The sequence below is a fragment of the Wyeomyia smithii genome, chromosome 1 (assembly GCF_029784165.1).
Source record: "Wyeomyia smithii strain HCP4-BCI-WySm-NY-G18 chromosome 1, ASM2978416v1, whole genome shotgun sequence".
NCBI lineage: Eukaryota > Metazoa > Arthropoda > Insecta > Diptera > Culicidae > Wyeomyia > Wyeomyia smithii.
Window position 1 is genome coordinate 123,918,359 of NC_073694.1, and position 27,187 is coordinate 123,945,545.

Genomic DNA, 27,187 nt, shown 5'->3' on the forward strand with positions numbered 1-27,187 from the left:
TATCGATGACCAGCATTTATCGATATTATCGATAAGTATCGATAAGTTTCCCATCACTGTGGTAATACAGTCTTAAGGAGCCTCTGACGAAAATCTGCAGAACTGCACTGTAATTAAATGATACACTGTAAAAAAAATTCACGTCGAAGTGAAGTGATTTGCTGTTGAATTCGCACTACTTGCCGAACATTTCAAAGTGAAAAGAAAATCCTTCGAAACATGTTAATGCAAAGAACGGTGAAATCAACAGCAAATCACTTGATTTTCTGTTGTTATGTTCATCTTTTTTGATATTCTTATGTTTGAGATACAAAATGTTGGTCATTTGGATATTATCTGCTAATCACAATAAATTTAAAAGGTTTCTGTTTATTTTAGATTTTTCAATTTTATTTCATTCTAGGTTTTCAATTTGATTACAAAATGACCACTGTCGCTGTGTCGGTGTATTCGAATTCAGGATCTGTAAAAGCGTTGTTTTATTATTATTTTATTAATATCAAAGATTCAATAGAACTTACTTCCAAACAAATTTTTAATCTCCGGGGAAAATGTGCTGCTTGCGCCTTTCGCCATCGCGACTATTTTTGTTTCGTTTTATGTTTTTGACGTTTGTCAATTGGAATCGCAGCTGTAATTCAATTGATTTGAACAGTGGTGCAAATTCAAGAGATATTCATTATAACACGATGGTGATTTCCATTGAACAGTTTTCAACGCAAGATCATTTCATTAGAAAGTGTTAATCATTGTGAAATCAACACTAAATCACCTCAATTTGCAGTGTGACGTGACGAATCGAGTCAAGTGCAAAAACACTTGAAGTAATCGTATCATTCAATTACAGTGTACGATTACTTCAAGTGTTTTTGCACTTGACTCGATTCGTCACGTCACACTGCAAATTGAAGTGATTTAGTGTTGATTTCACAATGATTAACACTTTCTAATGAAATGATCTTGCGTTGAAAACTGTTCAATGGAAATCACCATCATATTATAATGAATATCTCTTGAATTTGCACCACTGTTCAAATCAATTGAATTACAGCTGCGATTCCAATTGACAAACGTCAAAAACATAAAACGAAACAAAAATAGTCGCGATGGCGAAAGGCGCAAGCAGCACATTTTCCCCGGAGATTAAAAATTTGTTTGGAAGTAAGTTCTATTGAATCTTTGATATTAATAAAATAATAATAAAACAACTCTTTTACAGATCCTGAATTCGAATACACCGACACAGCGACAGTGGTCATTTTGTAATCAAATTGAAAACCTAGAATGAAATAAAATTGAAAAATCTAAAATAAACAGAAACCTTTTAAATTAATTGTGATTAGCAGATAATATCCAAATGATCAACATTTTGTATCTCAAACATAAGAATATCAAAAAAGATGAACATAACAACAGAAAATCAAGTGATTTGCTGTTGATTTCACCGTTCTTTGCATTAACATGTTTCGAAGGATTTTCTTTTCACTTTGAAATGTTCGGCAAGTAGTGCGAATTCAACAGCAAATCACTTCACTTCGACGTGAATTTTTTTTACAGTGTGTAGTATATCAATAAAAATCTGCTTTTTTCAGACAAATCTGCACATCTGGTCGCGAATCCGACGATAAAACTTATCGCTTATATCAGTGTTGCCACGGGTACACATTTATCTGGAAAGGTACAGATTTTTTCGTTTTTTCTGGTACAGATTACAGATTTTTGTCAAAAGGTACAGAGTTTTCCAAAGGTCTATTAATTAAACTTTAAAATTAATACATATTTCAATATATTTCTCGATGTACTTGAAATCACTTCAGATGCTTCCCTTGGAAAACAAAACAAAACATTTCTGTAAAACTCGGTGTGAAGGGCCGACTGGTGTTTTTATGCAAACGTTACTGTTGAGAGTTTTGGAATTATAGAAAACAAATTCCAAATTTGATAAAAATATGTGTAAATATCATAAACTAAATAAATAACATGAAGCTTCTGTGATGTTTCCAAGGTTAACAAAAGTGAACAAATGTTAGAGATACAGATTTTGGTACAGATTTTCGGAAGAAAAAGTACAAATGAAAAAGATTTCTAACGTCCAGTACAGATGAAAATGTGGCAACACTGCTTATTATTTTAGTTTTATCGGATGATCGATTATTTCGATTAATCGAGGAATAATCTTACATTACTTGTTGTAATATTTATATTATTACAGTAAGTATAAATATATAGCTATTGATAGCAACATATTTTATCATGTCCATAGATGTGAGTATTCTGTATTTAAATTCTGTATTGCTCGATTGCTCTAACTGAAATTTAGCTCTCGTGGTGGGAAAAACCACCTCCAATTGTAGAGGACAATGAAGACCTGCTCAGGAAGTACGTTTTAGACCCAGCTATTCCTACTAATGAACCAAGACTGCATTTTTGTCCAAGAGTTCCTGATATCGACACTTTATATGATATACCCCATGCTCCTGTTAGCTCTCGTGTAGTTCCAACCAGAAGCTATGAAACAGGCGAGATCATTAATTTTATCGAGGTACCCATTCAAAATGCGGGAAGCAATGCTAAAAATTCTATGTCTATGCAAAGAGAACCCGGTCCAGCAGAAGATTCAACGAGAGGCTCTGCCTCAAATTTTCCTTTTTGGCCTGGAGGGTTTGACGAGCCGGAACAAATCATACAGTTAATTGATGTTGACAACATTGTCTTTGAAAAGAATTTCAAAACATGCCCACCAGGATTCACGAGTGGGCTACATTTTACCAAACAGGGATGTTCGCAAGCTGGTATTGTTGATCTGCTTTCTATCGTTGAGCAAGAAGTTACTATTTTACAATTGGATAGCAATGACAATGATGAACAGATTGCCTACAAAGCTGATGATCCTCAAAAACTCGGTATCAAGTCTATGGTTGATGATTTTTTATTTGACACAGAAGAAAATTCAGAAAAGAAAGTGCTTAAAATTGCAGACATTAAAACCAATACTCCTACAACTGCAGAATGGGCAGAAATTATGAATGTATCTAAACCTGTGGCTGACTTTCATCTGAAAGTCCCTAATATGGCTCATGAATATCCCTTCGAGCTGGATATCTTTCAAAAACAAGCTATTATAAAACTGGAGGAACACAATCACGTTTTTGTGGCTGCACATACATCCGCCGGGAAAACAGTTGTGGCTGAATATGCTATTGCTTTATCGAAAAAACACATGACTAAAAGTATTTACACATCCCCTATAAAGGCATTATCTAATCAGAAGTATCGCGACTTCAAAACCATTTTCAAGGATGTTGGGCTAATAACGGGAGATATTCAAATAGATCCCACAGCTTCCTGTTTAATCATGACAACAGAAATTCTTCGTTCAATGTTGTATTGTGGTAGCGATATAACTCGAGATTTGGAATATGTTATATTCGATGAAGTTCATTACATAACGGATGCTGATCGTGGACATGTTTGGGAGGAAGTTCTTATATTACTGCCTGATCATGTGTGCATTGTAATGCTGAGTGCAACAGTACCAAATACATTGGAATTTGCAAACTGGGTTGGTAAAACTAAAAAGAAGCGTGTTTTTGTTGTTAGTACACCAAAGAGACCAGTTCCGCTAAAACATTATCTGTACACAGGTAAGATATGTGATTTTTTACTGCATAATTAGAAGATGCGAAGGAAATTTATAAAAAGATTTGTATAAATTCATATATTGATAATTGTACAACTACCGAATATTGGTGGTGCTATAATGTTCAAAAATTAATTGTATTAAAATCCTCGCGCTTTAGGTAAACGAATTAATATTTTATTGGACAAAATTTTGGTTCCCTATTAATGTAGATTCTAAAGTAAACAATTAGTTTCAAACACTTAAAACGATAAACCATCAACTGTTGCTGCAGTCATCCCGAGGAGCGTTACTGAAAATTATTTTTTGTTATTTTTCCACACTTTTGTATACGCCTAGGAGGTCATATGGTATCAAATTAATTTATTTCGTCAAACAATTGTTGACTACACACATTTTTTAATACAGTTGTTACTTATAATATTTAAAATGTTTATTTTACGTGCTAAATGTTATTTCTAGTGTATTTCAGACAGTTTTCAATTTGATCCTTTGACATTGTAATGCCAATGGTCCCGCAATGTAGGTTATACTGACGCATCATGCGATCTTCGGGACCATTTTTGTATACTTTTTCTGCGCTGCATTTTCGTCTGTTTTTCCAAACCGGATGTCACCATTTTCGAATTCAAAATGGTGTCTGTGGTCGATTCTAGCTCCTGTGTATCATTCTGGTTCCGAAAATACTCATATTGTATGGAAATCGGCCATTTTTGGCCGTATTTTAGTTGCCATCTTACAATTCATAATGGTGTCTGAGGTCAATTTTTAGCTCCTTGCATCATTCTGGTTCCAGAGATACTCATATTGGGTGGTATTTGGTCACTTTAGGCTGTTTTCGGACACCGGAGGTCACCATCTTACAATTCAAAATGTTGTCTGAGATCGATTTGTGGCTTCAGTGCATCATAACAATTCCGGAAATACCCATATTGGGTGGTATTTGGTAATTTGCCTCTGTTATTCAGAAACCGCAAGTCGCCATCTTGGATTTCTAAATAGCATTTGGAAAAAAATTCTGGCCTCTGAGCGTCAATCTGGTTAAAGAAACACTCATATTGGGTGGTATTTGGTCACTTTAGGCTGTTTTCCGGACACCGGAGGTCACCATCTTACAATTCAAAATGTTGTCTGAGATCGATTTGTGACTTCAGTGCATCATAACAATTCCGGAAATACCCATAATACCCATATTTGGTGGTATTTGGTCATTTGCCGCTGATTTTCAGAAACCGGAAGTCGCCTTCTTGAATTTCAAAATGAAATGCCATTAGGAGACAATTTTTGGCCTCTGAGCGTCAATCTGGTTTAAGAAACACTCAAATGGAGTGGTATTTGGTCTTTTTCGGCTGTTTTCCAGACACCGGAAGTCGCCATCTTACACTTCAAAATGTTGTCTGAGGTCGATTTGTGGCTTTAGAGCATCATAACAATTCCGGAAATACCCATATTGGGTGGTATTTGGTCATTTGCTGCTGATTTTCAGAAACCGGAAGTCGCCATCTTGGATATCAAAATGGCATTTGGAAACGATTTCATAATGGTATTAGGAGACAGTTTTTGGCCTTTGAGCGTCATTCTGGTTAAAAAAAACACTCATATTGGGTGGTATTTGGTCATTTTCGGCTGTTTTCAAGACACCGGAAGTCGCCATCTTACAATTCAAAATGTTGTCTGAGGTCGATAGGTCGATTTGTGGCTTCAGTGCATCATAACAATTCTGGAAATACCCATATTGGGTGGTATTTGGTCATTTTCGGCTGTTTTCCAGACACCGGAAGTCGCCATCTTACAATTCAAAATGTTGTCTGAGGTCGATAGGTCGATTTGTGGCTTCAGTGCATTATAACAATTCTGGAAATAATATTGGGTGGTATTTGGTCATTTGCCGCTGTTTTTAAGAGACCGGAAATCGCCATCTTAAATTTCAAAACAGCATTTCGAGACACTTTCTGGCCCCTGAGCGTCATTCTGGTTTAAGAACACCCATATTGGGTGTTATTTGGTCATTTTCGGCTGTTTCCCAGACACCGGAAGTCGCCATCTTACAATTCGAAATGTTGTCCGAGGTCGATTTGTGGCTTCAGTGCATTATAACTATTTCGGAAACTCGCATGTTGGGTGGTATTTGGTCATTTGCCGCTGTTTTTCTGAATCCGGAAGTCGCCATCTTGGATTTCGAAATGGTATTTGGAAACATGCCAGAAGAAGGAAGGGTGTCGAAACATTTTGGACATGATTGTTACACCTAAAACATTTACTTGCCAAATTCGGTTATACAGGCAAACTTCGATATAAGGTACATTTCGATTTTTAAGTTGTACTTTATATCGAATTGTACCTTATATCGAATCATGAAACATTTTCAACAATAGGGCTTCAAATACTTCATTTTGTTGTCATTTGTCTACGTATAGTTTATTTTGGAAATAGAATCAAACTATAAGTGTTAATCAACTTGTTTTAAGTACAATTTGAAACACATAGTTCTTTTTGGCTATTTAGGAGACCTTCAGCCGCGTGTGAAAGTTTATTTCCATAAAGTATGTCATCTAGAAAAAAAGTAAAAATAAAGCCGTTACGTTATCATCGCTAATTTTTTTCAACATTTATTTATTCATACAGACTTTTTATTGAAACTGCTTCTTTTTTTCTTCTTCTTGTTGTTATTTATTTTTTTGTCCGATGTATAAGAATCATCTGCTTACGGGTTGACAACTTTTTCAATAATTTTCTCGTCCTTCAGGATTTCGAAATCTGCATTTTCTTCATTGTATTTAAAAATGACCGTTTGAACTTACTTTTCTTTACACATAAGGGTGGCCTAAATTGCACTTTGCACACTGCGCTGGTTTAAAACGTGAAAAACGTGATCGTAACCTTTTGAGTGTGAGAATACTATTCCAATGCTGTAGTGTATTCGACAAAGTTTTTGTTTATCTTAAGGGGAAACTTTTGATGCAAATAGATTTTTGATTAATCTGCCCAAAATTGCAATGAAATTAATTTTTTTAAATTACTTTTCAAATCAAAGTCTTAAGCAAAGTTGTAGGTAATATTGTGCAGAAAATTTTTGCTGAAGACGCTCTGATTCTATCTCTTGAATATTGTCAGGTAGTTTTATACAAACATTCTTAAAATGTTTAAAAATTTAAAAAATACCAATCAATTTTTTTGGGTGTGATTTCAGAGGCCTACTATATTCTAACATACATATTTGAGAAATACATCATTCTGCCGAACATACCTTAAGCATAGTTCCAACTTTTTCATAGGTTTTATGATGTTTTTGATAAAAAATGTACATTTTTCAAACATTTCTAGCAATTCGAGTTCTAATAAAATTTTGTCTTTTAAAACTTCAAACAAATTCTCCAGGGATCAAACTTCAAGATAATTTTTTTATCACCTCCGTTCCCATCCATGTTGAACAACGCTATATCATGTTATTTTAGCAACATCAATTTTTTCGGACGGGTTTACAAACTTCCGCTAAGTGTGGAGTATTTTATGGACACTCTCCAAATGATCAATAGTAACCAGAGACGTTGACAAGATAACCAATATATTGTTTCCATACCAATTTTGGAGTTATTTGTAACATAATAAAAATATGTACATTATATCGAGGTAAAATGTACCTTATATCGAGTGACGCTATATCGAAGGTACCTTATAACGAGGGTACTTTATATCGAAGTTCGCCTGTATTTGCTTGATTGGTTCTCGAGCTGTGCGAAATTTAAGTTTCAACTTGTATGGGACCCCTCCCTTCCAGAAGAGGGAGGGGTCTCGAATTATCTTATAGCGAATTTCTTTATTCCACTGTATGCGGGCAAAACTGCCGAGGATACTAAAACGTCATCGCCATTTAAGACACAAGTAAGAAAGAGATGCCAGATAATTGTTCACGAACTTAGCACGTGCGGTGGTGGGTTGAAGCTGACAAATTTTACAGTGCGCTTCGGGCAGCACGGCAGGTCAAAACTGGGTCAAAATCGAGCGAACAAAGAAGGGTTTTGACTGCAGTTAGTGCGCTTCCAGGTCAAAACGAGGTGAGCTGGCGGAATAAAGAAATTCGCTATTAGTCACCTTTCTCGGCCTCTAAAACCCCTATATACAAAATTTCACGCCGATCGGTTCAGTAGTTTCCAAGCCTATATGGAACAGACAGACAGAGCTGCATTTTTGCATTTTTATATTTTAAATATATATATATATATATATATATATATATATATATATATATATATATATATATATATATATATATATATATATATATATATATATATATATATATATATATATATATATATATATATATATATATATATATATAAATTTTTTTTTTTTTTTTTTTTTTTTTTTTTTCAGGTGGAGGGGAAATTTGCATCCAAACCCCTGAGGTGACCAACCTCAGGGAGTGTGGGGTTGGTTTGAATCAGTGACCGGACCCACTAAAACCCCTCCAGTCTCCAGCCCATAATACTCCCCGGGACCACCGCTAGGTATTGCTTCGGGGAGCGGCTTTTGTTCTCTGTGCACCCTCTTGGTTCTATAGATCTCTTTGCTAACTTAGCTAACTAACCTGGAGACTGGCCGTTAGCTAACACTGGCGTGTCGGTGGTCAACCTGTCGCCTGTTTTGCAATTCTAAAACTATTTGAGAGGCGGCTGTACAAACCGCCCTCCAAATGTTTGGGTCTTTACACATCCTCCGAACTAGGTTGTCCGGAGTGGTGTCTGGCCCGCTCACTACCATCATGTCGCTCCGCGCATGCACAAAACGAGGGCACACGAAGAAGACATGCTCAGCAGTTTCTTCCGCATCCGCGCACTCGGGACACATGGGGGACCCCGCATGCCCGAATCTGTGTAGATACTGCCTGAAACAACCATGACCTGACAGAATCTGTGTCAAGTGGAAGTTAACTTCTCCATGGCGCCTCCCGACCCATCCGGATACGTCCGGAATAAGTCGATGCGTCCATCTACCCTTTGCGGAATTGGACCATTCCTGCTGCCATCTGATCATCGAGAATGACCTTCTGGTGCCTCGTATACCCCTTGTGTCACGTTGATCGAAGCATTCTACATCCTCCTTAATGGCTATGCTGATAGGCATCATGCCGGACAGGACGCAGATTGCGTCGTATGACACTGTACGGTACGCGCTCACAACCCTCAGGTACATGAGCCTGTAGGTACTTTCCAGTTTTCGACGATGACTGTTGGTACCTAACGCTTTGGACCACGCTGGCCCACCATACCTGAGTATGGACGAAACCACGCTGGCAAGAAGTTTACGCTTGCTGCCATATACCGCTGAGCTATCGGACATCATTCGAGATAGTCCTGCAGCGGCCGTTGAAGCCCTCTTACAGGCATAGTCGACGTGACTCTTAAATGTGAGCTTATCGTCAACCATAACCCCCAAGAGCTTCAAGGAACGCCTTGAGGTAATGGTGCAGTCACCGACTCTGACCACCGCCTGTTGCTCTAATTTGCGGTTGTTCACAACCGTAACCTCCGTTTTATGGTGCGCTAACTCCAGTTTCCTAGAGTGCATCCAGTCTTCGACCTTGCGTATGCAGTGCGCGGCCGTCAACTCGACCTCTTCGATCGACTCGCCGTAGACCTCTAGCGTGATGTCGTCTGCGAAACCGACGATCACAACCCCTACAGGGAACTTTAGTTTCAACACCCCGTCATACATGACATTCCACAACACCGGGCCCAGGATGGAACCTTGCGGTACCCCTGCGGTGATTGGGACGCGCTTCTGACCCTCCTCCGTGTTGTAAACTAGTACCCGATTCTGGAAATAATTCTCCAAAATCTTGTACAACGACACCGGTACGTGGATGCTCCTAAGCGCGAGCGCTATGGAGTCCCAACTGGCGCTATTGAATGCATTCTTCACGTCAAGCGTGACGATTGCACAATAGCGAATGCCCCAACTCTTACGCTGGAGTGCTACCTCTGCCGTCTTGGTGACAGAGAGAATAGCATCCAGCGTGGATCTACCTTTCCGGAAGCCGAACTGGTTACTTGCCAGACCGTTTACACCCTCTGTGTACTTCACCAGTCTGTTGAGGATAATCCTCTCAAGCACCTTGCCCGTAGTGTCCAGCAGACAGATAGGTCTGTATGCCGATGGGTCCCCTGGTGGTTTCCCAGCCTTCGGCAACAGCACCAATCTCTGTCGCTTCCACCTGTCCGGAAAGAGGCAGTCATCCAGGCACTTCTGCATGACTGCTCGAAATAGATCGGGGGCCACTTTCATGGCCGTCCTGATGGCCAAGTTCGGGATTCCATCCGGTCCCGGTGCCTTGCTCACCTTTAGGGAGTTGGCGATCACGATGAGTTCCTCATTCGTAACCCTTACCTCCTCCACAACCTCTGCACGGCTGCCGTCTCTCACGGATTGGATGCCCGGCAGGTTGGCCGACCATCCCTGGTCTGTGTCTGAGATACTGGAACGTCGGACGTGAGACTCAGCAACCGGAGGCCAAGGATTTGGCTCGTGTCGTGGAAAGAGTCCCTCGATGATACGCTCCAGCATCGCTGGTGATCGCTCTGCAGGCGCCAACACGCCTTTGGTCTTCGCCATTACGACTCTGTAGGCGTTGCCCCACGGATTCGTATTGGCACTCGCGCATAGCCTATCGAAGCAGGCCCTTTTGCTCGCCTTTATCGCACTTTTAAGCGCCGATCTTGCAGATCCGAATACTACACGGCGCTCTACCCTCTGTACATCGGTACGTGCACGTTGCAACATCCGTCTTGCACGGAGGCACGCGCTACGGAGGTCCGCTATCGCGTCGGTCCACCAGTATACCGGTGACTTACCATTCCTAGGTTGGCGGGTCCTAGGCATGGTGGCGTCGCACGCCCGCGATAATGTGGCAACTAATTGGTCAGCACTCGGGCGGAGCCAACTGCCCCCCTCGCGCTCTCTTCTCATTGCTTCTGCAAATACCTCGGCATCGAAATGCGATGTCTTCCACCCGCGGACGGTCGGAGTATTGGCTCTACCCGTCGCCTGCCGCCTCACGTTCTGGACTACGCTATAGCAGACCGACTGGTGGTCACTATAGGTGTAGCCATCGTCTACCCTCCAGTTCACGATCAGTCCTGGGCTGGAGAACGTCACGTCGATGATCGACTCCGCACCATTTCTGCTGAATGTACACTTGGTTCCAACGTTGGCCAGATCTAGGTTGAGCTTTGCCAAAGCTTCCAACAAGATCTGACCCCTCCGGTTCGTGCGGCGGCTTCCCCACTCAACAGCCCAAGCGTTGAAGTCGCCCGCCACTACTAAGGGTGTTAGTCCCGTCAGCTCCATAGATAACAAATCGACCATCTGGGTGAACCTTTCGATAGACCAACGCGGCGGAGCATAACAACTGCAGTAGAACACTCCGTCCACCTTGGCAACCGCATATCCTTCATTTGAGGTTGACACAACCTCCTGAACCGGGAACTTGCTGGTCGTGCATATGGCCGCCGTACTGGACTTATCTGCAACCCAATTACCGTTTCCGGGAGGAATGCAGTAGGGGTCCGATACGATTGCGATGTCCGACCGCGACTCAGACGCTGCTTGGTATAGCAGCTGCTGTGCTGCATAGCAATGGTTCAGGTTCAATTGTGTCACCCTCACGCCCGTGGTTTCGTGGCCGCCTTACCGGCTGGGCACCGTGGGCCTCCCATAAAGTGCTTGGCGTCCCGTTTTCCAGTACATAACAAGCACCTGGGAGGCTCCCCGCAGTCTTTAGCTTTATGGCCAGCACCACCACAACGCCTACATAACTGGCTCCTATCGGGCCCCTTGCAGGTCCAGGACTTGTGTCCTCCCTCGAAACACCTGAAGCAAACGTCCGGCTGCTGGAGTATGCTCAGGGGACATACTGACCAGCCAACCTTAAGTTTGGCTGTCTTCAGGGCCAGAGTTGCATCGGCCGATGCAAGCCGGAAAGTGGCCACCTGGGTCCCCGCGGGACCCTTTCGGAGGCGAATTACCCCAGTGGCTACTTCCACTCCGCACTTCTCCTTGAGGGCCTGTGCAATATCGCACCTCTCGGTGATTTCATCCAGGTTTTTGAGCTGGAGAGTCACCTCTGAGGTGAGTTCCCGAATTTGCACATCTTTCCCGAGGACCTGCTCGGCTACCGTCTTGTAGGCAGCGCCCTTGTTTTTAGCATCCTTACGGAGCTCAAGGATCATCTCGCCGGTGCGAGAACGACGGATGGTCCGCACATCCGCTCCATATATATATATATATATATATATATATATATATATATATATATATATATATATATATATATATATATATATATATATATATATATATATATATATATATATATATATATATATATATATATATATATATATATATATATATATATATATATATATATATATATATAATATATATAAAAATATATATATATATCATTCCGCGTCGAACACTCGACAGAAACGGACGTGCAAAGTGGTCGTTCTATTACAATCCGGTCCGTGTGTACGAATAGCCAAACAAAAGAGTGTATCATTCGCGCTAAAGGCCAACTAGATTGTGAGTTGTGTCGCTACGTTCTGTACCCGGCTCGCAACTTTGGCTGTATTGGTGCAAAATACCAGCTGCAGTTTTGATCTGTGCACAGTGAATAGATCTTTCTAATTCAAGGCCATCATTTGACAGTCGAGTCGTGTCGCTGTGCTGAGTGATCTCACACCCGGCTCACTGCTGGTGGCTGTATTGGTGCTGCTGTACTGGTGCTGCTTTGGGTGCAGCTTCGAACGATCGGACAACCACTGCCTGGAAGGAAGAAGTAAATAGGTACGTGTTCTTGTCGGCGCTAGTGCGCTAGTGCACTACATTTAGTACGATGGATATAGATCCCTCGCCTCCCGTGCCACCATCCCCGAGCCCCCCTGACCCTGACCCTTCTGTTATCCCCTCCCCTGTTCATTCTCCAGTCCCCCCTCGCCCCAGGCTTTACCCGGACGGATCTCAACAGGGCAGCTATACTGTTTATTTTCGTCCAAAGGCAGGAGTGAATTCAAAGCGATTAAACATACTGCAAATTTCGAAAGACCTGACGAAGGGGCACAAGGCCGTGACCGAAATTTCCAAGGTCCGACCTAACAAGCTCCGTGTCGTGGTCAGTGATCTGACACAGGCCAATGCTATCGCTTGCTCTGAGCTCTTCACACGCGAGTATCGCGTTTACATATCCGCACGAGACGTGGAGATCGACGGTGTCATAACCGATTCGAGTCTGTCTGTCGAGTGTATCCTTAAAAGCGCAACCGGTTGCTTCAAAAATACCGAATCACAGGCGAAGATTTTGGATTGTAAGCAATTGCGGTCCATGTCTCTCGTCGGCGATAAAAAAGTTTACACTCCGTCAGACTCGTTTCGCGTTACGTTTGCCGGATCTGCACTCCCTAGCCACGTCTCGATCGACCGGGTTCGTCTGCCTGTGCGATTGTATGTACCCCGTGTTATGAATTGCACCAATTGCAAGCAGTTAGGCCACACAGCCGCCTACTGCTGCAATAAGGCACGATGTAGCAAGTGTGGGGAGACTCATGCGGAAGATTCTTGCAGTGTTAATGCCGAAAAATGTATTCACTGTGGGGAAAACCAGCATGAGCTCTCCACATGCCCGGTGTACATGCAGCGCAGAGATAAAATCAAGCGGTCACTTAAGGAGCGTTCAAAGCGTTCTTATGCTGAAATGCTGAAGAAGACCGTGACCACTTCTACCATAACATCGAACCCCTTTGATCTGTTGTCCTCTGATGAAACCGATTCTGACGATTCATCAGCGGGAACATCTTATGCCAATCCTGGGGAGTCTAGGAAGAGGAAAAATGTTTCTTCTCCTAAACTTCCCCGTAAAGGTTCATTCTCCAGTCCCCCCTCGCCCCAGGCTTTACCCGGACGGATCTCAACAGGGCAGCTATACTGTTTATTTTCGTCCAAAGGCAGGAGTGAATTCAAAGCGATTAAACATACTGCAAATTTCGAAAGACCTGACGAAGGGGTACAAGGCCGTGACCGAAATTTCCAAGGTCCGACCTAACAAGCTCCGTGTCGTGGTCAGTGATCTGACACAGGCCAATGCTATCGCTTGCTCTGAGCTCTTCACACGCGAGTATCGCGTTTACATACCCGCACGAGACGTGGAGATCGACGGTGTCATAACCGATTCGAGTCTGTCTGTCGAGTGTATCCTAAAAAGCGCAACCGGTTGCTTCAAAAATACCGAAACACAGGCGAAGATTTTGGATTGTAAGCAATTGCGGTCCATGTCTCTCGTCGGCGGTAAAAAAGTTTACACTCCGTCAGACTCGTTTCGCGTTACGTTTGCCGGATCTGCACTCCCTAGCCACGTCTCGATCGACCGGGTTCGTCTGCCTGTGCGATTGTATGTACCCCGTGTTATGAATTGCACCAATTGCAAGCAGTTAGGCCACACAGCCGCCTACTGCTGCAATAAGGCACGATGTAGCAAGTGTGGGGAGACTCATGCGGAAGATTCTTGCGTGGTAATGCTGAAAAATGTATTCACTGTGGGGAAAACCAGCATGAGCTCTCCACATGCCCGGTGTACATGCAGCGCAGAGATAAAATCAAGCGGTCACTTAAGGAGCGTTCAAAGCGTTCTTATGCTGAAATGCTGAAGAAGACCGTGACCACTTCTACCATAACATCGAACCCCTTTGATCTGTTGTCCTCTGATGAAACCGATTCTGACGATTCATCAGCGGGAACATCTTATGCCAATCCTGGGGAGTCTAGGAAGAGGAAAAATGTTTCTTCTCCTAAACTTCCCCGTAAAGGTCCTAAGATTTCCCAAAGTGTAATGAAAAGTACGAACAAACCAAACAGTGCTGCGTAAAAACCGAAGCAAACTCCTCCTGGGCTTGCAAATTTAAAGTCCCAGAAGGAGTTCCCAGCACTGCCAGGAACATCTAAAACCCCAGTTGTTCCTTTTGCACATCCAGTTGATGAAACAAACTCTGGATTAGTGAAATTTTCTGACATTGTGGACTGGATTTTTGAAAATTTCAATGTACCCGATCCAATTAAAATTTTTCTTACAGCATTCCTCCCAACAGTTAGATCATTTTTAAAGCAGTTGACTGCCCAATGGCCCCTCCTTGCAGCGATTGTATCCTTCGATGCCTAATTCAACTGCGTATATGAAGGATTCTATCTCTGTCTTACAGTGGAATTGTAGAAGTATTTCACCAAAAATTGTTTCGTTTAAAGTTTTGATAAATAAAAACAAATGCGATGCATTTTCCCTTTGTGAAACTTGGCTTACTTCAAATATTGATCTCAACTTCCATGATTTTAATATTATTCGCCTTGATCGAGACACCCCATATGGAGGAGTACTTTTAGGGATTAAAAAGTGCTATTCTTTCTATCGTATTAACCTCCCCTCGATTCCAGGCATCGAAGTTGTCGCATGTCAAATGACAATACAAGGTAAAGAGCTTTGTATTGCCTCAATATATATTCCTCCCAGAGCACAGGTTGGGCAACGGCTGCTCTTTGATTTAATAGAACTTCTTCCCTCGCCACGTTTGATTTTGGGAGACTTCAACTCTCATGGTGTGGCTTGGGGTTCCCCTTACAATGATAACCGCTCCTCTTTAATCTATAACCTTTGCGATGACTTCGACATGACTATTTTAAACAACGGTGAAATGACACGTATCCCGAAACCTCCAGCGCGCCCAAGCGCTTTGGATCTCTCCTTATGTTCGACGTCGCTACGGTTGGATTGCACATGGAAGGTAATCCTCGATCCTCACGGTAGCGACCATCTGCCTATTCTTATTTCAATTACAAACGGGTCAACTCGCATGCGACCAATTGACATTCCGTATGACCTCACACGGAATGTCGATTGGAAGTTATACGAGGAAATGATTTCAAAAGCGGTCGAGTCGATTCAACATCATCCACCACTTGAAGAATACAACCTCCTCGCGGGCTTGATTCTCGACGCCGCGTTGCAAGCCCAAACGAAGAAATATCCCGGCGTAACGATCAAAAAACGGCCTCCCACTCCGTGGTGGGACCAAGAGTGCTCCGATGTCTACACGCAAAGATCCGACGCGTTTTTGGCCTTCCAGAAGGGAGGTATACCCGACGACTATATACGGTATTCGGAGCTTAATACCAAGCTTAAAAGCCTGGCTAAAGCAAAGAAACGCGGATATTGGCGTCGGTTCGTGAACGAGACGTCGAGGGAGACATCGATGAGCACTCTTTGGAACACAGCCCGAAGAATGCGGAATCGCGTAACGGTCAACGAAAGCGAGGAGTCTTCAAGTCGGTGGATATTTGATTTTGCCAGGAAAGTATGTCCGGACTCTGTTCCTGCGCAAAACTTTGTTCGCGACACGTCTCCGGGTCACGACGCGATAGAATCACCTTTTACGATGGCAGAATTTTCAGTTGCCCTCCTGTCGTGTAACAATAACGCGCCTGGGTTAGATAGAATCAAATTCAACTTGTTGAAGAATCTACCCGGCAATGCCAAGAGGCGCTTGTTGAACTTGTTCAATAAGTTCCTGGAGCAAAACATTGTACCGCAGGATTGGAGGCAAGTGAAGGTGATCGCCATCCAAAAACCAGGGAAACCAGCTTCTGATCACAACTCTTATAGGCCGATTGCAATGCTATCCTGTATCCGGAAATTGATGGAAAAAATTATACTCCGTCGTTTAGACCATTGGGTCGAATCAAATGGTCTACTATCAGATACTCAATTTGGCTTCCGCCGCGCCAAAGGGACGAATGATTGTCTTGCGTTGCTTTCAACAGATATTCAGCTGGCGTATGCTCGCAAAGAACAAATGGCGTCTGCGTTCTTGGACATTAAGGGGGCTTTTGATTCCGTTTCTATTGACATTCTTTCGGGTAAACTGCACCGACAAGGATTTTCTCCAATTTTGAACAATTTTTTGCACAATTTGTTGTCCAAAAAGCACATGCATTTTACGCACGGCGATTTGGCAACTTTTCGCATTAGCTACATGGGTCTTCCCCAGGGCTCATGTTTAAGCCCCCTTCTTTACAACTTTTATGTAAATGACATCGACGAATGTCTGGCAAATTCATGCACGATAAGACAACTTGCAGACGACAGTGTAATCTCTGTTATAGGAGCCAAAGCTGCAGATTTGCAAGGACCATTGCAAGATACCTTGGACAATTTGTCTGCTTGGACTTTACAGCTAGGTATCGAATTCTCTCCGGAGAAGATTGAGATAGTAGTTTTTTCTAGGAAGCATGAACCTGCTCAGCTTCAAACACAATTAATGGGATTGTGAGTTGTGTCGCTACGTTCTGTACCCGGCTCGCAACTTTGGCTGTATTGGTGCAAAATACCAGCTGCAGTTTTGATCTGTGCACAGTGAATAGATCTTTCTAATTCAAGGCCATCATTTGACAGTCGAGTCGTGTCGCTGTGCTGAGTGATCTCACACCCGGCTCACTGCTGGTGGCTGTATTGGTGCTGCTGTACTGGTGCTGCTTTGGGTGCAGCTTCGAACGATCGGACAACCACTGCCTGGAAGGAAGAAGTAAATAGGTACGTGTTCTTGTCGGCGCTAGTGCGCTAGTGCACTACATTTAGCACGATGGATATAGATCCCTCGCCTCCCGTGCCACCATCCCCGAGCCCCCCTGACCCTGACCCTTCTGTTATCCCCTCCCCTGTTCATTCTCCAGTCCCCCCTCGCCCCAGGCTTTACCCGGACGGATCTCAACAGGGCAGCTATACTGTTTATTTTCGTCCAAAGGCAGGAGTGAATTCAAAGCGATTAAACATACTGCAAATTTCGAAAGACCTGACGAAGGGGCACAAGGCCGTGACCGAAATTTCCAAGGTCCGACCTAACAAGCTCCGTGTCGTGGTCAGTGATCTGACACAGGCCAATGCTATCGCTTGCTCTGAGCTCTTCACACGCGAGTATCGCGTTTACATACCCGCACGAGACGTGGAGATCGACGGTGTCATAACCGATTCGAGTCTGTCTGTCGAGTGTATCCTAAAAAGCGCAACCGGTTGCTTCAAAAATACCGAATCACAGGCGAAGATTTTGGATTGTAAGCAATTGCGGTCCATGTCTCTCGTCGGCGATAAAAAAGTTTACACTCCGTCAGACTCGTTTCGCGTTACGTTTGCCGGATCTGCACTCCCTAGCCACGTCTCGATCGACCGGGTTCGTCTGCCTGTGCGATTGTATGTACCCCGTGTTATGAATTGCACCAATTGCAAGCAGTTAGGCCACACAGCCGCCTACTGCTGCAATAAGGCACGATGTAGCAAGTGTGGGGAGACTCATGCGGAAGATTCTTGCAGTGTTAATGCCGAAAAATGTATTCACTGTGGGGAAAACCAGCATGAGCTCTCCACATGCCCGGTGTACATGCAGCGCAGAGATAAAATCAAGCGGTCACTTAAGGAGCGTTCAAAGCGTTCTTATGAAATGCTGAAGAAGACCGTGACCACTTCTACCATAACATCGAACCCCTTTGATCTGTTGTCCTCTGATGAAACCGATTCTGACGATTCATCAGCGGGAACATCTTATGCCAATCCTGGGGAGTCTAGGAAGAGGAAAAATGTTTCTTCTCCTAAACTTCCCCGTAAAGGTTCATTCTCCAGTCCCCCCTCGCCCCAGGCTTTACCCGGACGGATCTCAACAGGGCAGCTATACTGTTTATTTTCGTCCAAAGGCAGGAGTGAATTCAAAGCGATTAAACATACTGCAAATTTCGAAAGACCTGACGAAGGGGTACAAGGCCGTGACCGAAATTTCCAAGGTCCGACCTAACAAGCTCCGTGTCGTGGTCAGTGATCTGACACAGGCCAATGCTATCGCTTGCTCTGAGCTCTTCACACGCGAGTATCGCGTTTTCATACCCGCACGAGACGTGGAGATCGACGGTGTCATAACCGATTCGAGTCTGTCTGTCGAGTGTATCCTAAAAAGCGCAACCGGTTGCTTCAAAAATACCGAAATCTTCGCCTGGATTTTGGATTGTAAGCAATTGCGGTCCATGTCTCTCGTCGGCGGTAAAAAAGTTTACACTCCGTCAGACTCGTTTCGCGTTACGTTTGCCGGATCTGCACTCCCTAGCCACGTCTCGATCGACCGGGTTCGTCTGCCTGTGCGATTGTATGTACCCCGTGTTATGAATTGCACCAATTGCAAGCAGTTAGGCCACACAGCCGCCTACTGCTGCAATAAGGCACGATGTAGCAAGTGTGGGGAGACTCATGCGGAAGATTCTTGCGTGGTAATGCTGAAAAATGTATTCACTGTGGGGAAAACCAGCATGAGCTCTCCACATGCCCGGTGTACATGCAGCGCAGAGATAAAATCAAGCGGTCACTTAAGGAGCGTTCAAAGCGTTCTTATGCTGAAATGCTGAAGAAGACCGTGACCACTTCTACCATAACATCGAACCCCTTTGATCTGTTGTCCTCTGATGAAACCGATTCTGACGATTCATCAGCGGGAACATCTTATGCCAATCCTGGGGAGTCTAGGAAGAGGAAAAATGTTTCTTCTCCTAAACTTCCCCGTAAAGGTCCTAAGATTTCCCAAAGTGTAATGAAAAGTACGAACAAACCAAACAGTGCTGCGTAAAAACCGAAGCAAACTCCTCCTGGGCTTGCAAATTTAAAGTCCCAGAAGGAGTTCCCAGCACTGCCAGGAACATCTAAAACCCCAGTTGTTCCTTTTGCACATCCAGTTGATGAAACAAACTCTGGATTAGTGAAATTTTCTGACATTGTGGACTGGATTTTTGAAAATTTCAATGTACCCGATCCAATTAAAATTTTTCTTACAGCATTCCTCCCAACAGTTAGATCATTTTTAAAGCAGTTGACTGCCCAATGGCCCCTCCTTGCAGCGATTGTATCCTTCGATGCCTAATTCAACTGCGTATATGAAGGATTCTATCTCTGTCTTACAGTGGAATTGTAGAAGTATTTCACCAAAAATTGTTTCGTTTAAAGTTTTGATAAATAAAAACAAATGCGATGCATTTTCCCTTTGTGAAACTTGGCTTACTTCAAATATTGATCTCAACTTCCATGATTTTAATATTATTCGCCTTGATCGAGACACCCCATATGGAGGAGTACTTTTAGGGATTAAAAAGTGCTATTCTTTCTATCGTATTAACCTCCCCTCGATTCCAGGCATCGAAGTTGTCGCATGTCAAATGACAATACAAGGTAAAGAGCTTTGTATTGCCTCAATATATATTCCTCCCAGAGCACAGGTTGGGCAACGGCTGCTCTTTGATTTAATAGAACTTCTTCCCTCGCCACGTTTGATTTTGGGAGACTTCAACTCTCATGGTGTGGCTTGGGGTTCCCCTTACAATGATAACCGCTCCTCTTTAATCTATAACCTTTGCGATGACTTCGACATGACTATTTTAAACAACGGTGAAATGACACGTATCCCGAAACCTCCAGCGCGCCCAAGCGCTTTGGATCTCTCCTTATGTTCGACGTCGCTACGGTTGGATTGCACATGGAAGGTAATCCTCGATCCTCACGGTAGCGACCATCTGCCTATTCTTATTTCAATTACAAACGGGTCAACTCGCATGCGACCAATTGACATTCCGTATGACCTCACACGGAATGTCGATTGGAAGTTATACGAGGAAATGATTTCAAAAGCGGTCGAGTCGATTCAACATCATCCACCACTTGAAGAATACAACCTCCTCGCGGGCTTGATTCTCGACGCCGCGTTGCAAGCCCAAACGAAGAAATATCCCGGCGTAACGATCAAAAAACGGCCTCCCACTCCGTGGTGGGACCAAGAGTGCTCCGATGTCTACACGCAAAGATCCGACGCGTTTTTGGCCTTCCAGAAGGGAGGTATACCCGACGACTATATACGGTATTCGGAGCTTAATACCAAGCTTAAAAGCCTGGCTAAAGCAAAGAAACGCGGATATTGGCGTCGGTTCGTGAACGAGACGTCGAGGGAGACATCGATGAGCACTCTTTGGAACACAGCCCGAAGAATGCGGAATCGCGTAACGGTCAACGAAAGCGAGGAGTCTTCAAGTCGGTGGATATTTGATTTTGCCAGGAAAGTATGTCCGGACTCTGTTCCTGCGCAAAACTTTGTTCGCGACACGTCTCCGGGTCACGACGCGATAGAATCACCTTTTACGATGGCAGAATTTTCAGTTGCCCTCCTGTCCTGTAACAATAACGCGCCTGGGTTAGATAGAATCAAATTCAACTTGTTGAAGAATCTACCCGGCAATGCCAAGAGGCGCTTGTTGAACTTGTTCAATAAGTTCCTGGAGCAAAACATTGTACCGCAGGATTGGAGGCAAGTGAAGGTGATCGCCATCCAAAAACCAGGGAAACCAGCTTCTGATCACAACTCTTATAGGCCGATTGCAATGCTATCCTGTATCCGGAAATTGATGGAAAAAATTATACTCCGTCGTTTAGACCATTGGGTCGAATCAAATGGTCTACTATCAGATACTCAATTTGGCTTCCGCCGCGCCAAAGGGACGAATGATTGTCTTGCGTTGCTTTCAACAGATATTCAGCTGGCGTATGCTCGCAAAGAACAAATGGCGTCTGCGTTCTTGGACATTAAGGGGGCTTTTGATTCCGTTTCTATTGACATTCTTTCGGGTAAACTGCACCGACAAGGATTTTCTCCAATTTTGAACAATTTTTTGCACAATTTGTTGTCCAAAAAGCACATGCATTTTACGCACGGCGATTTGGCAACTTTTCGCATTAGCTACATGGGTCTTCCCCAGGGCTCATGTTTAAGCCCCCTTCTTTACAACTTTTATGTAAATGACATCGACGAATGTCTGGCAAATTCATGCACGATAAGACAACTTGCAGACGACAGTGTAATCTCTGTTATAGGAGCCAAAGCTGCAGATTTGCAAGGACCATTGCAAGATACCTTGGACAATTTGTCTGCTTGGACTTTACAGCTAGGTATCGAATTCTCTCCGGAGAAGACTGAGATAGTAGTTTTTTCTAGGAAGCATGAACCTGCTCAGCTTCAAACACAATTAATGGGATTGTGAGTTGTGTCGCTACGTTCTGTACCCGGCTCGCAACTTTGGCTGTATTGGTGCAAAATACCAGCTGCAGTTTTGATCTGTGCACAGTGAATAGATCTTTCTAATTCAAGGCCATCATTTGACAGTCGAGTCATGTCGCTGTGCTGAGTGATCTCACACCCGGCTCACTGCTGGTGGCTGTATTGGTGCTGCTGTACTGGTGCTGCTTTGGGTGCAGCTTCGAACGATCGGACAACCACTGCCTGGAAGGAAGAAGTAAATAGGTACGTGTTCTTGTCGGCGCTAGTGCGCTAGTGCACTACATTTAGCACGATGGATATAGATCCCTCGCCTCCCGTGCCACCATCCCCGAGCCCCCCTGACCCTGACCCTTCTGTTATCCCCTCCCCTGTTCATTCTCCAGTCCCCCCTCGCCCCAGGCTTTACCCGGACGGATCTCAACAGGGCAGCTATACTGTTTATTTTCGTCCAAAGGCAGGAGTGAATTCAAAGCGATTAAACATACTGCAAATTTCGAAAGACCTGACGAAGGGGTACAAGGCCGTGACCGAAATTTCCAAGGTCCGACCTAACAAGCTCCGTGTCGTGGTCAGTGATCTGACACAGGCCAATGCTATCGCTTGCTCTGAGCTCTTCACACGCGAGTATCGCGTTTACATACCCGCACGAGACGTGGAGATCGACGGTGTCATAACCGATTCGAGTCTGTCTGTCGAGTGTATCCTAAAAAGCGCAACCGGTTGCTTCAAAAATACCGAAACACAGGCGAAGATTTTGGATTGTAAGCAATTGCGGTCCATGTCTCTCGTCGGCGGTAAAAAAGTTTACACTCCGCCAGACTCGTTTCGCGTTACGTTTGCCGGATCTGCACTCCCTAGCCACGTCTCGATCGACCGGGTTCGTCTGCCTGTGCGATTGTATGTACCCCGTGTTATGAATTGCACCAATTGCAAGCAGTTAGGCCACACAGCCGCCTACTGCTGCAATAAGGCACGATGTAGCAAGTGTGGGGAGACTCATGCGGAAGATTCTTGCGTGGTAATGCTGAAAAATGTATTCACTGTGGGGAAAACCAGCATGAGCTCTCCACATGCCCGGTGTACATGCAGCGCAGAGATAAAATCAAGCGGTCACTTAAGGAGCGTTCAAAGCGTTCTTATGCTGAAATGCTGAAGAAGACCGTGACCACTTCTACCATAACATCGAACCCCTTTGATCTGTTGTCCTCTGATGAAACCGATTCTGACGATTCATCAGCGGGAACATCTTATGCCAATCCTGGGGAGTCTAGTAAGAGGAAAAATGTTTCTTCTCCTAAACTTCCCCGTAAAGGTCCTAAGATTTCCCAAAGTGTAATGAAAAGTACGAACAAACCAAACAGTGCTGCGGAAAAACCGAAGCAAACTCCTCCTGGGCTTGCAAATTTAAAGTCCCAGAAGGAGTTCCCAGCACTGCCAGGAACATCTAAAACCCCAGTTGTTCCTTTTGCACATCCAGTTGATGAAACAAACTCTGGATTAGTGAAATTTTCTGACATTGTGGACTGGATTTTTGAAAATTTCAATGTACCCGATCCAATTAAAATTTTTCTTACAGCATTCCTCCCAACAGTTAGATCATTTTTGAAGCAGTTGACTGCCCAATGGCCCCTCCTTGCAGCGATTGTATCCTTCGATGCCTAATTCAACTGCGTATATGAAGGATTCTATCTCTGTCTTACAGTGGAATTGTAGAAGTATTTTACCAAAAATTGTTTCGTTTAAAGTTTTGATAAATAAAAACAAATGCGATGCATTTTCCCTTTGTGAAACTTGGCTTACTTTAAATATTGATCTCAACTTCCATGATTTTAATATTATTCGCCTTGATCGAGACACCCCATATGGAGGAGTACTTTTAGGGATTAAAAAGTGCTATTCTTTCTATCGTATTAACCTCCCCTCGATTCCAGGCATCGAAGTTGTCGCATGTCAAATGACAATACAAGGTAAAGAGCTTTGTATTGCCTCAATATATATTCCTCCCAGAGCACAGGTTGGGCAACGGCTGCTCTTTGATTTAATAGAACTTCTTCCCTCGCCACGTTTGATTTTGGGAGACTTCAACTCTCATGGTGTGGCTTGGGGTTCCCCTTACAATGATAACCGCTCCTCTTTAATCTATAACCTTTGCGATGACTTCGACATGACTATTTTAAACAACGGTGAAATGACACGTATCCCGAAACCTCCAGCGCGCCCAAGCGCTTTGGATCTCTCCTTATGTTCGACGTCGCTACGGTTGGATTGCACATGGAAGGTAATCCTCGATCCTCACGGTAGCGACCATCTGCCTATTCTTATTTCAATTACAAACGGGTCAACTCGCATGCGACCAATTGACATTCCGTATGACCTCACACGGAATGTCGATTGGAAGTTATACGAGGAAATGATTTCAAAAGCGGTCGAGTCGATTCAACATCATCCACCACTTGAAGGATACAACCTCCTCGCGGGCTTGATTCTCGACGCCGCGTTGCAAGCCCAAACGAAGAAATATCCCGGCGTAACGATCAAAAAACGGCCTCCCACTCCGTGGTGGGACCAAGAGTGCTCCGATGTCTACACGCAAAGATCCGACGCGTTTTTGGCCTTCCAGAAGGGAGGTATACCCGACGACTATATACGGTATTCGGAGCTTAATACCAAGCTTAAAAGCCTGGCTAAAGCAAAGAAACGCGGATATTGGCGTCGGTTCGTGAACGAGACGTCGAGGGAGACATCGATGAGCACTCTTTGGAACACAGCCCGAAGAATGCGGAATCGCGTAACGGTCAACGAAAGCGAGGAGTCTTCAAGTCGGTGGATATTTGATTTTGCCAGGAAAGTATGTCCGGACTCTGTTCCTGCGCAAAACTTTGTTCGCGACACGTCTCCGGGTCACGACGCGATAGAATCACCTTTTACGATGGCAGAATTTTCAGTTGCCCTCCTGTCGTGTAACAATAACGCGCCTGGGTTAGATAGAATCAAATTCAACTTGTTGAAGAATCTACCCGGCAATGCCAAGAGGCGCTTGTTGAACTTGTTCAATAAGTTCCTGGAGCAAAACATTGTACCGCAGGATTGGAGGCAAGTGAAGGTGATCGCCATCCAAAAACCAGGGAAACCAGCTTCTGATCACAACTCTTATAGGCCGATTGCAATGCTATCCTGTATCCGGAAATTGATGGAAAAAATTATACTCCGTCGTTTAGACCATTGGGTCGAATCAAATGGTCTACTATCAGATACTCAATTTGGCTTCCGCCGCGCCAAAGGGACGAATGATTGTCTTGCGTTGCTTTCAACAGATATTCAGCTGGCGTATGCTCGCAAAGAACAAATGGCGTCTGCGTTCTTGGACATTAAGGGGGCTTTTGATTCCGTTTCTATTGACATTCTTTCGGGTAAACTGCACCGACAAGGATTTTCTCCAATTTTGAACAATTTTTTGCACAATTTGTTGTCCAAAAAGCACATGCATTTTACGCACGGCGATTTGGCAACTTTTCGCATTAGCTACATGGGTCTTCCCCAGGGCTCATGTTTAAGCCCCCTTCTTTACAACTTTTATGTAAATGACATCGACGAATGTCTGGCAAATTCATGCACGATAAGACAACTTGCAGATGACAGTGTAATCTCTGTTATAGGAGCCAAAGCTGCAGATTTGCAAGGACCATTGCAAGATACCTTGGACAATTTGTCTGCTTGGACTTTACAGCTAGGTATCGAATTCTCTCCGGAGAAGACTGAGATAGTAGTTTTTTCTAGGAAGCATGAACCTGCTCAGCTTCAAACACAATTAATGGGATTGTGAGTTGTGTCGCTACGTTCTGTATCCGGCTCGCAACTTTGGCTGTATTGGTGCAAAATACCAGCTGCAGTTTTGATCTGTGCACAGTGAATAGATCTTTCTAATTCAAGGCCATCATTTGACAGTCGAGTCGTGTCGCTGTGCTGAGTGATCTCACACCCGGCTCACTGCTGGTGGCTGTATTGGTGCTGCTGTACTGGTGCTGCTTTGGGTGCAGCTTCGAACGATCGGACAACCACTGCCTGGAAGGAAGAAGTAAATAGGTACGTGTTCTTGTCGGCGCTAGTGCGCTAGTGCACTACATTTAGCACGATGGATATAGATCCCTCGCCTCCCGTGCCACCATCCCCGAGCCCCCCTGACCCTGACCCTTCTGTTATCCCCTCCCCTGTTCATTCTCCAGTCCCCCCTCGCCCCAGGCTTTACCCGGACGGATCTCAACAGGGCAGCTATACTGTTTATTTTCGTCCAAAGGCAGGAGTGAATTCATAGCGATTAAACATACTGCAAATTTCGAAAGACCTGACGAAGGGGCACAAGGCCGTGACCGAAATTTCCAAGGTCCGACCTAACAAGCTCCGTGTCGTGGTCAGTGATCTGACACAGGTCAATGCTATCGCTTGCTCTGAGCTCTTCACACGCGAGTATCGCGTTTACATACCCGCACGAGACGTGGAGATCGACGGTGTCATAACCGATTCGAGTCTGTCTGTCGAGTGTATCCTAAAAAGCGCAACCGGTTGCTTTAAAAATACCGAATCACAGGCGAAGATTTTGGATTGTAAGCAATTGCGGTCCATGTCTCTCGTCGGCGATAAAAAAGTTTACACTCCGTCAGACTCGTTTCGCGTTACGTTTGCCGGATCTGCACTCCCTAGCCACGTCTCGATCGACCGGGTTCGTCTGCCTGTGCGATTGTATGTACCCCGTGTTATGAATTGCACCAATTGCAAGCAGTTAGGCCACACAGCCGCCTACTGCTGCAATAAGGCACGATGTAGCAAGTGTGGGGAGACTCATGCGGAAGATTCTTGCAGTGTTAATGCCGAAAAATGTATTCACTGTGGGGAAAACCAGCATGAGCTCTCCACATGCCCGGTGTACATGCAGCGCAGAGATAAAATCAAGCGGTCACTTAAGGAGCGTTCAAAGCGTTCTTATGCTGAAATGCTGAAGAAGACCGTGACCACTTCTACCATAACATCGAACCCCTTTGATCTGTTGTCCTCTGATGAAACCGATTCTGACGATTCATCAGCGGGAACATCTTATGCCAATCCTGGGGAGTCTAGGAAGAGGAAAAATGTTTCTTCTCCTAAACTTCCCCGTAAAGGTTCATTCTCCAGTCCCCCCTCGCCCCAGGCTTTACCCGGACGGATCTCAACAGGGCAGCTATACTGTTTATTTTCGTCCAAAGGCAGGAGTGAATTCAAAGCGATTAAACATACTGCAAATTTCGAAAGACCTGACGAAGGGGTACAAGGCCGTGACCGAAATTTCCAAGGTCCGACCTAACAAGCTCCGTGTCGTGGTCAGTGATCTGACACAGGCCAA

General features: G+C 44.2%; 1 protein-coding gene across 3 annotated transcripts in view; it reads left to right on the forward strand.

Annotated features, from left to right (window-relative positions):
* The first annotated feature begins 2,120 nt into the window (after positions 1–2,120).
* The window catches only part of LOC129720220 (SKI2 subunit of superkiller complex protein), a 204,518-nt gene continuing 179,451 nt past the window's right edge, over positions 2,121–27,187 (forward strand). For all 3 annotated transcript variants that reach the window (XM_055671669.1, XM_055671681.1, XM_055671675.1), the window contains exons 1-2: positions 2,121–2,265; positions 2,321–3,644. In XM_055671669.1, the coding sequence (XP_055527644.1) occupies positions 2,254–2,265; positions 2,321–3,644 (1,336 nt within the window). In that variant the 5' untranslated portion in view covers positions 2,121–2,253. The remainder of the gene's footprint in view (positions 2,266–2,320; positions 3,645–27,187) is intronic.